The 10,378-nt window shown below is 37.3% G+C and overlaps 3 protein-coding genes across 4 annotated transcripts; 2 read left to right on the forward strand and 1 right to left on the reverse strand.

The window, feature by feature from the left end:
• The first annotated feature begins 4,818 nt into the window (after positions 1 to 4,818).
• LOC108048363 (probable RNA-binding protein 18) lies at positions 4,819 to 7,004 on the forward strand. 2 transcript variants are annotated; one of them, XM_017128945.1, is made up of 5 exons: positions 4,819 to 4,903; positions 4,964 to 5,052; positions 5,123 to 5,243; positions 6,105 to 6,197; positions 6,595 to 7,004. In XM_017128945.1, exons 1-5 carry the CDS (start codon positions 4,892 to 4,894, stop codon positions 6,877 to 6,879), a joined length of 600 nt encoding a protein of 199 aa, XP_016984434.1. In that variant the 5' UTR covers positions 4,819 to 4,891; the 3' UTR covers positions 6,880 to 7,004. The 2 variants fall into 2 exon arrangements, with proteins under 2 accessions (XP_016984434.1, XP_016984435.1); XM_017128946.1 differs by lacking the exon at positions 4,819 to 4,903 and having other exon boundaries at positions 5,169 to 5,243.
• On the reverse strand, positions 6,966 to 8,524 carry LOC108048364 (probable 28S ribosomal protein S25, mitochondrial). Its single transcript, XM_017128947.2, has 3 exons — positions 8,289 to 8,524; positions 8,037 to 8,231; positions 6,966 to 7,186 (listed from the first exon to the last, which is right to left on the reverse strand). The coding sequence occupies exons 1-3, from the start codon at positions 8,423 to 8,425 to the stop codon at positions 7,015 to 7,017; spliced, it is 504 nt and encodes a 167-aa protein (XP_016984436.1). The 5' UTR covers positions 8,426 to 8,524; the 3' UTR covers positions 6,966 to 7,014.
• A 289-nt stretch (positions 8,525 to 8,813) lies between these two features.
• On the forward strand, positions 8,814 to 10,264 carry LOC108048361 (nucleoside diphosphate kinase 6). The gene is made up of 2 exons (XM_044461208.1): positions 8,814 to 9,080; positions 9,669 to 10,264. Exons 1-2 carry the CDS (start codon positions 8,881 to 8,883, stop codon positions 9,919 to 9,921), a joined length of 453 nt encoding a protein of 150 aa, XP_044317143.1. The 5' UTR covers positions 8,814 to 8,880; the 3' UTR covers positions 9,922 to 10,264.
• Positions 10,265 to 10,378: the final 114 nt, after the last annotated feature.

The raw sequence follows: 10,378 nt of genomic DNA on the forward strand, positions 1-10,378 counted from the left end.
AGTGATGGAAGAAATCCAATTAGGTACCTTTTAACAATCTGTTTTTTCTTTAATTTATTTATTTGTATTTTTAAAGCTTCTTACTGTTTTAGGCTCTTTTTTTTCAGACTCCGTATTGCCAGATCTTCCAAAATTTGGTACAAAACATCAAACTTGTCGGGATTACTAATAATTACTTATTTGTTTATAGTGTGGGAGTAATGTTTAAAATGTTTTTATGGTAATAACAATTCACATTTTATGTAGCGTATTTATCGGTAAATAATATTTATTATATTTAAATAATTCTAAGACTTATTTTTGTGGTACAATAACAAATATATAAAAAACTATAACTATGGAAAAACAATGAAAAACCGCTCAAGGTAAATAGTATTTATAGTATTTAAATAATTCTGAGACTTATTTTTGTAATGCAATAACAAATATATAAAAAACTATATCTATGGAAAAACAATAGAAAACCAAAAAATTAAACAGTAACTAAGACTTTTATACCATCATATTTGGTGTTATAATTCTATATTCCTTTGCAGAGTAATAATAAGTTGGAATTTGTTTGAATGAGATTTTTATCACAGTCACTTTTAAATTTAGTATCACTAGTTTATTATTTTTTTTATTTCTATCATACTTTGGTACATGTCTACAATGTGTTTTTTATATAAATACTTAATTTTATATGTTGCAGGAATAATCAGCATGGCATTTTCTTCTGTGTTCTGGGATCTGAGCACCTTTTGTCTGTGGCTTGTACCCTTGATTAACCCCAGTGAAATAGTACCTTTGCCAGCACAGCCTTCAGGATTCGAATGTCAGCCGCAGTCCTGCTCCTGGCCACTGGCACCAGGAATAAGCTGGACATTCCTGGGCTCCTCCTCCGCTTCCTCCTCCTCCTCCACCTCCCCCGCCCCCTTCCTGCTCGGGATGTCCAGCCTAGTTTATGCCATACAACAGAACTCATGACAAAATCATTACAACCATTTCGTGTAGTTATCGTCCCATATTCATGCTGGCATACACATATCCTGCCCGACCTTCCCCGCCCACTCCTCCCCGCACCTTTTCTTCGTGACGTTGCTCTAGGAAATGGCAAAAGCTGTAAAAAATTTGCATTTTTATAACAACTTAAGTCACCAGACGACTTTACTTTTCCAAGCACTTGAACTGGTTTGCTTCCTATACAAAGTTTTGCATGCGTGTCACCCCCACTCAACGCCCCCTGCCACGCCCCCTCTTTGGCGGCCCCTCCATATCAGCATATCTAAACTATAAACACGGAAAGAAATACTATTAAATATATAGTTTTTGGTCTGTTAACTTCTTATTCACTATGTTTTGTATTGGTTTCTTATATGAACTCTTTCAATTTTACATGAAATACTAAAGATAATAAAATAAAGTCGCGCATTTTATAGTTTTAGTTACAGTAAACTTTTTAATCTATAAATGTAATATGAACAATTAAAAACAATATATAAAATTTGTTAATCATTATTTTATTTGAATTTGTTCAGTGTATTCTTGTGTGAATGCATTTATAAAAGTAGTTATATTTATGAACTAAAAAGAGAAAACTATGTTAAAAAAAGGAGAACCAAAAAATGGTGTCCATTTTGCAATTTGCCGCCGGCGCGGTGAACGCAAGGCAAAATGGTTAAAGGACAGTGGGGGAGTGGCTTGAAAAGGGGCGGAAAGGGGCTGAAACGGGGGAGGGCGTGGCAGTGGATAAGTGGGGACATATGTATGGAGTAGCAACGAAAACAAAATAAAGCAGCAGGAGCCGGCAAAGTCTGCCCTCAACGGAAATTCATTTCGTAGAGAATTTCCCTGGAAGGAAATTATGAAATCCATAATTGGAACCACTTTTTTTTTTGCCCTACCACTTTCACTTCGTGGCTGAAAAAGGCTTATGAAATAAATAAAATAAAACAAACACATACAAAAAAAATGTACAAGCAAATGAATTTGAAATTTTTGGAAGATGAATAAAAAGTATGATAGTCATTTGAGCAGCGATCCCACTAATTCATAGAAACTCTTTTATGTATCATTCAAGCTAACTTCAAACATATTGGCATCTATAGACATATTTTTACCACTATATATCATCAAGAAAAATAAACAAAAATGTTAGAAAAATAAATATTGTAGTATTCTCGGGCAAATAAATATAGTAGTATTCTGTGACTGGATATAAACGCTCATTATTTTAACTTAAAGTCTCGAACCAAAGTTTTTGCTTGCAATTTGACTGCATTCTAAAACTTTCAGATTTGTGGCTTAAGTTGGCGACTTAAAGCTTCAAATTCGCCAGGGTAATTCGTATGACCTGCACCCACTAAATTGCCATTTTGGCGCCATCAAGCGATTTGCTGGATGAATTACGTATGCAGAAAATGACCAACATGTTGCTCCGAGTTCTCCGCCATAAAAAATTGGCATACGAATAAGCGCAGAAATTGTGGCAGGAGCAGGATGCCTTATGGAAATTGCAGCATGCATACTAAAATGCATTTCTGAGATACACTGTGGTCTTCAAGCTCGATTAATCCCTACCAAGCTGGGAATTGCATTTTTACTCTGAAAATAATTCGTGAAAAATCTGCACAAAATGTTTGGAAGTAGTTTAAACAAGAAAAGATGCTAGCAGTCACAGAAAATTAGCCTAAAACTTTCGTTTCAATTGTTTGACCTTTAGTTAGTTTTTATAATAATAATTTTTTTATTGCCATTTCAGACAACGTATTCTCGTTTCACGAATATTAAAGAAGACCAATGAATTACCTATATATTTCCTACATTTTAATAATTTTTATGTGCAGTCTTAAAAGGATCCAAAATTGTTTTTTTTTGATTTTTTTTTTACTTTTGGGAGTTCAAAGATTTATAGAGCAATGCAAGTTACGGGACTGTATAGTTTTTTGGTCAGTGTCTGCCTACAGCTCCAAACTCCTTTCATATGCATGCGAGTGCGTCCGAGCTGGACAAACTCGATATGCATGGTGGAGCCCGGCGTCTCGGTGAATTATTTAAACAAATGGCGGAGAAGCAGCAGCGATGCAGGACAAAGATCAAGCGCCAGTTTTTCATCATGGCTACCTAACTCAAAAGGACACTGGAAGAACTTTGCATCTGTATTTCCAGGACCTCGTCGCCAGGACCCCTTCTTCTCTCCCATCTCGGGATCCTTGTTTATTGGCTTCAGCTGGAGGATGGCACTTTGTGCTGAAGGGAAAACAGCAACACAGTGATGGGACCCGTCCAAAAACTAACATGTATGAAACCATGGTTAAGAATACTTTTAAAGATAGACTTAAAGTCTTCAAAAACATTTTAGCAGTAATATAATAATATATGTACAATGTATACTTGACCGCCACCTTTCACCTAATTATGGTGAAGACCCTTTAAAATATTTAAAACGTGTTATAAAGATACCAAATAAATGGTTTTAAAAACATATATTTTCGAAACATGGTATGGATTGAACAGGACCCTTTAAAATACTTTTTGTTTAGTAGACTAGCTTAAAACTTTTTTTTAATTGTAACTACAAATAAGCAATTATTCTTTGTAGTTACTTTTGTTTGTTTTATTACATGTTTTTAAAAACATATTTTCGTTTTAAAGATTTTTAAATGCATGACTACTCAAGCCATATGTGGACCAGATTCTTGCACATTTCATACCAAACTTAGCATAAAAATAGCTTGCGTTTGTGCAGTCGCAACGAGGCAGTGTCCAGAAATGAAGTCCTCGGAAGTTGTCCTTGGGGCAGTGGAAGAAGACGGCTAAAAGGACTTGGGGAGGAGGGGCAGCTCTGGAACTTATCGCATACAATGCGCATTAGCAGTGTCTACATGGGTCCCCATCAAGTTATTTGCATCCTGACCCGGCTGGTGAATATTTCAAGGGGTTTTGTGGACTTGTCATTCCGGTTTAGGACGCTTGGAAACCTTTTGCCATGCTTGTCCTCTGTGAATGGCATCCTTTAAGAAGTGAGCATTGGATTTAAAAATTTATAGGGATAACAAGCCCTAAATCGACAAAAGCAACATAAATATATAGTGGCATTGACAGCTTGAAAATTAAAACATGAAAATTGTTAACAAATTAGCTTGATTTTTTTCGGTTTTTTTTTTTATCAAAATCCTGGGAATAATGGTCTTATGTTGGAATGTCATACCTAGATGAATTCGTTACAAAATTCACAGCTAAAAAATTTGATTTCAAAAAAAAGAAACATGCGGTTAAACCTTATGAAAATTTTTTTGGCCAAAATCCTTAAGAAATTTCTCGTTTTTTTGATAAAAACCACGAAAAATATTGGTCTCATAATGGAAAGGCATACCTCGTTGAATAAAATTTCCAATAAAGTGGCATTCACAACTAAAATATTTTTGTTTTTTTTTGAAAAATCATTATGATAGTCCTTATGAAATTTATTTTGCCCAAAATCCGGAAAAATCAGATCGATTTTTCGGTTTTTTGATAAAAACCACGGAAAAGAATGGTCGCATAATGGAAAGTCATACCTCATTAAATTTGTTATAAAATTTCCAATAATGTGGCATTCACAGCTAAAAAATTTTATTTTTTGAAAAAAATTATGATGATATGCCGTATGAAAATTATTTTGGCAAAAATCCGGAAAAATCAGCTCAAATGCTTTTTTATCAAAACTACTTGGTTTGTCTTAATTTTGTATTTAACTATATCCCTTCATTAAATATTTGATAATTTTTAAATATTTTGCCGATATTCTCACCACTCTCTGAGCTGCAGTGTCAGCACTGTTCGTGGTGGGTTGCCGAACAGCTGGCCGCAGTTCACCTCGGCTGACCCGAATCCAACACACTGTGGTTTTGTGTTTATTTTGGCAAACAAAATGGCAAATGCTGTGCGTAAATCCGCGTAATACCTTGCTCCAGATCCTCTATAGTGTGTAATGTCCTTGCAGGCCGGATCCAGTGGTTCAGGCGGCGGCAGCGGGAACTCCGAGGAGACGCGGCGCATTTGGGTGGGCAACCTGGACTCGCGCATCACCGAGTAAGTTGTGGATAGAAAAATGCCGTGCAAATCGGTCGTGCTAATAGTTCCCCTTGCATTTCCCCAATCGGTTTCAACTCCTCAAACTGATGCAAAAATGCGGTGCCATCGAGAAGTTCGACATGCTCTTCCACAAGGGCGGCCCCATGGTTGGCCAATCCCGGGGCTATGCCTTCGTCACCTTCGCGCAGGTGAGTACGGTGCACTTTGGCTGGTTGAAAACCATGCGGCGGCTGCAGGATCAAGAGCAGTGCGGAATCATTTCCACGTGTTCCCAACAATTTAGCTTAAGTACCTCCCCAAGTAACATTTTTGGGTATATAAGGCTTTTCGACACGAGTTTCCATTTCAGTTTTCTGTACTCATTTCTACTCTATTCCTTAAAAGAGTATTAATTGAGAACTGGTTTTGCATAGTCCTAGATTGTATAATGATACCCAGTTATTTTCTTTGATGTACCAACCTTAATACCAAATTTTCCTAAACAAGACCTCTTAGCACTAATTCTCATCTCAGTTTTCTGTACTTATTGGTACTCTCTTTCTTCAAGGATTAGTTTATGAAGACTAATTTCTGTATATTTCTAGATTCAAATTTTGGGTTACTTATGGTTACTAGTGCTAGTTATCATCTGTTTTCTCTACTCGATAGAAAATAATTTCTTACACATATTTGTAGCTAGATTTATTCCTATCTTAAACTCAAGAGTACTTAGTTCGTGAAAGGGGCATTTACCTAAAATACTATTTTTGTATTACTTCGCAAGTAACTAAGTATAATAAGTAACATATTCTACAACATATTTAGACCAGCTTTAGCTTAGCAACTCGCTGTTATACACAAAATAGAAGAACAATTGCTCAAAGACCAAATTCTCCAAACATTTGTAAATTACCTGATGAAAAACGTTTGAGACTAATTTGCTTGATGGATGGTTTTTTGCAAATTTAGCTGTACGTTTTCAAGAGTTCATTAATATGTCAGGAGCTTAGCCGTTTTCAACCATCTTAAGTCCGAAGTTTAATATGTTAACCAAATGCAATCCTTTTTAGAACGAAGGAGCCACCAATGCGCTGCTAAAACTGGACGGAACCAGCGTGGGAAATCGCTCAATAGCTGTGCGTCTGGCCAAAAACATCAAATATGTAAGCAACTCAAAGGATTTTTATTCGTTTGTTTATTTTCAATAGCCAATAGAAAAACTTTCTAACATATTTGATTGATAATTTTCTTTGTATTAAAAATGTCACTAGAAAACTTTGCAAAATTTAATGGACTCCATCATAGACTGAGAATTTAACTATTAAAAGCCCAAAGAACTGCTCGTTACTTCAGAATTAAACCATCTGAAGAAATTATGTAAAAAATTATAAGGATACAATTAATGTATAGAAAACGCCTTTCTACTAATTCATCCGTCCGTATGTTTCGCATAAACCACTTACCGACACAATTCACTTACAAATTAGTCAAATGAATAAATTAGGCTTAAATTAACTCTTCTTTAAATACTGATTATGCTAATTCCATCTCCACTTGCAGGACGACCTGCAGAAACCGAAGCCGCGGCTGGAGATACCCGCCTTGGGAACCGGCAAGCGCGAGGAGAAGATCAGCAAAACTGAGGCCATTCGCGCCATCGAGGCCAAGCTGAAAGTCTTGGAGCGGCAGACGGACGACAATCTCGAGCTAAACACAGCGGGCAGAGGGGAGGCCAACGTGCCTTTCATACAGCGCTATCAGTTCAACAAGGACCGGGACGGATCGCAGCGCTACGGCAAGTCCTCGGCACCATATCATCGACAGCAGCGTCCCAAGCGGCGCTAAGGTCTCTGACTGAGCCACCGTCTCACCCCGTAGTCTGTAAAAACTTTAGTACTTAGGCAGCTACCTCAGCAGACGAGCCTTGCAGGTGTAATTTACAATTAATTTATTAAAAAAGAAACATATAAGGCGGAAATTCTACTTGGGTGCGAATATGACCTTGCCGCGCATGTGATCGGGCAGCTTAACCGTTCCGGGACACGGAACCTGGCCGGGGATCTCGCAGATGCAGTGCCTGCCGCATCCGTAGCCGAAGTTGGCCGGGTTGTCCTTGCTCTCCCTTAGACGCGCCTCCGCATCCAGTTGCTCCCTAGAAGATAGGAATGCAAAATTATTGTAATACACATACATTTATGGACAAAAGGAATGAAGGACAAAAGGAGCCTCTTATAACTAAGCAAACTAATCAATAGAGCTATAGTCTTGCTTGAATCAGAGAAAATTCAATAGACAATAATAGGACATTATTCAATTACATACAATAGATTTCCGTGTAAAAAAATTGAAACACATTTAATAAATCTTTAAACTGCCATAGTAACCTCAGCTAATTATTCACGCCCAAACCATAAAATACTCAGATTCAAATGACATAATTTGTCGAAACACATCGTTTTTTATGAGAATAAAAATAAAAATTAAAAATATATTAAGCCTTTGAAGTGTTAGTCCATGTGCTGGTTAATATTGCAAAAGTTCTTAAAAGAGGATTCAGAAATTAGTTTAAGAAATAACTTAAATCGAATTTTTAAGACTGAAACCCACAAAAAAAAGCAAATATTAGTAAAACATTTGTCTTACACATTCAAATTACCTTTACATTTTATCCTGTCTAATAAAAGTTATTTAAAAACTGGGAAAACTTTCTATGCTACTCGAAGCTATTTAAGAAAATAACACAATTCGAAAGTATGGGACTAAAACCCATGTGTTCGCAAAATCTATCAACTCTTCGCTTTTTTAGGGAAGAAATGATAGTTTCTAGCTAATTCTAGTGAAAGATTCCGTCTTACCTATTCTTTAGACAATAAAAACCTTAGTTTATTTTGGTAATTTGAAAATATCTCTAGATTTTATCCCGGCCAATATAAGTTTTTGATAAACTAGCAGAGTGTTGTATACTTTCTCAAGAAAATAAGGACGGGATCTTAAGTGCTTACCGGGTCTTGCCCACCACCTGAACCAGGTGCTCGATGATATCGTCCCGATTCCGGCCGTCCACGTCGATGAGCATGTCCCGTCCGTCGTCGAAATAGCACCTTACGAAGGGCGAGGGCGTCATGTTCTTCAGGGTGAGCACCTGCACCTCGGGGTTCTTGAACTGGATCTGCGGGATGTTCCAGAACACGAAGTCCCTGTGGGGAGCGGAGTTATCATCGTAGATTCCATGTATTCGCCAGATCAAAACTTACCTTGCTCCCGCGTGATGATCGCCGTATGTGTTGTAGTTGACGCTGAAGATGCGCACCTTGTCCTTGAGCACCAGCTTTCCCGCATTCAGATAGTTCAGGGTGCGCCGGATGGGCTCGCGGCCCTTCATGAAAGGCATGATGTTGTTTTAATTCAAATAAATCCGGTGAAACGAAGGTAAATCTTATAAAAGCGGTTGCTTGTGTAATGCGAACAGCTGATTGTCGCGGCCAGTGTGACCCCACGCAGCACACAGCTATTGGTATGTGGTGGAAATGTACTATCGCAAGATCACACTACTTTTGAAGTCCTAGCAAATGCAATTTTTAAGCTTGTGGAATACATAAATGTTCTAAATAAGTGTTTAGCCATTTTAACAACAACGCCCAAAAATGTCCATGGCAAAGAATACTCTATAGCTGTACATTTTAATTCTTCTTGGTAAATACAATTTATATTACAGTGGAGCCAAGCTGTTAAGTTTAAGTTTCGTATATCGATACGTCGCCTATCGATGTATCAAAACTGCAACCGGCGACTTTTGGTTAGCTAATTTGTTTACTTTTTTTTAGAGGAATTTGGGAAAATAAATAAATGGAAATAACCCTGGCTCTGATAAAGCCCCATGTGCTGCGCAACACCTATGCGATGCAGCAGCTCCGGGCCCTGATCTCCCAGAATTTCACCGTTTTGGACCAAAAGGAGGTTTGCATTACGAAAGAACTGTCGGAGCGATTCTACGCGGAGCACCAGGGCAAATTCTTCTACAACCGACTCACTAGCTTCATGAACAGGTAGGCATAACTCCCATAATCGGAAGGTGTTCCAGAACAATAGGTGAACCACATAAAACTCAAGAGGATACGCTATAGTCGGTTTCCTTGACTGTCTAACAGCCGTTATTCTGCAAATCAATTTTAAAATAAATATCCCTTAGAGTCGTTCGATTTTTTAGCCTTTTAATCATAAAAGGGAACAGTGAATAAAGAGCACGAACGTCTGTTCGGAAATATTGCTTTGAATTTTCTATAGATTGCATACCCTTTCTTCATGTTTGATATTCTAATTTTCCAGCAGATGGAGTGGATACAATTCATCTGCTGGTAATCTATAATCCAAAATGTGTCTTCTGACCTAGTTTAAAATTAAAAATAAGATCACATAAAATTCTCTTTTTGTTGCCGATACTATTTTACTTAAAAATATAAAGACATTATTTCTGACTGATCCATGGTCATTAAAATATTAAAAAGGACTTTTAAATAATCCTCAAACATGGACGAACATGTCATTAACGCGATCTAAAAATATTGTCTTAACCGATTACTATTACTAAATATAAATTTACTGAAACCAATAAAAATAACTATATGTCTCCCCAGCGGACCCTGTTATGCGCTGATCCTGCAGTCGGAGGCCTGCATCCAAAAGTGGCGTGGTCTGCTAGGTCCCACCAAGGTGTTCCGTGCCGTATACAGCGATCCCAACTGCATCCGAGCGTTGTACGGGCTATCCGATACCCGTAATGCCTGCCACGGATCGGATAGCGAAGCATCTGCCCTCCGCGAGATTGGCATCCTGTTTCCAGAGTTCGACGCCACTGTGGCCAACCGCCAGGAGAAAAAAGAGACGTAGCCGGGGATAATACGATCTTTAGACTAGTCAAAAACTCAACTGCATTTCTATTATAAGCATATCGTTCATGGCCGCAATTTAATTTGAATGATTCAGAGTACTTTTCAAAAATGCCCATAAGTTTTATAAAAGAAATTCCTCAAGAGTCTACTTGTTCATTTTTGTTTTATGGCTTAACTTTATTCTTTAAAAGCATTTTAGATCTAAAGAATTTTTGCAGTTGGCAAATAAATATTTATTGTTGAATAATTATAAGCAAAGTTCCCCAAAGCTGTTAGATTAATACTACATGTTTACTGTTAAAATAAAAAGGAATAAAAATCTACTTTTAAAGTCACTTTAATGTTCGCTTCAAAAGTAATTATGACATCTAAAATAGGGCATTGAGTACTGCTTTTGATATTTGTTATTCTTGATGTAACAAACTTTATTAATTCATCAGCCATTTTGGCGAACT

This window comes from Drosophila rhopaloa, unplaced genomic scaffold (assembly GCF_018152115.1).
Source record: "Drosophila rhopaloa isolate 14029-0021.01 unplaced genomic scaffold, ASM1815211v1 contig_3, whole genome shotgun sequence".
NCBI lineage: Eukaryota > Metazoa > Arthropoda > Insecta > Diptera > Drosophilidae > Drosophila > Drosophila rhopaloa.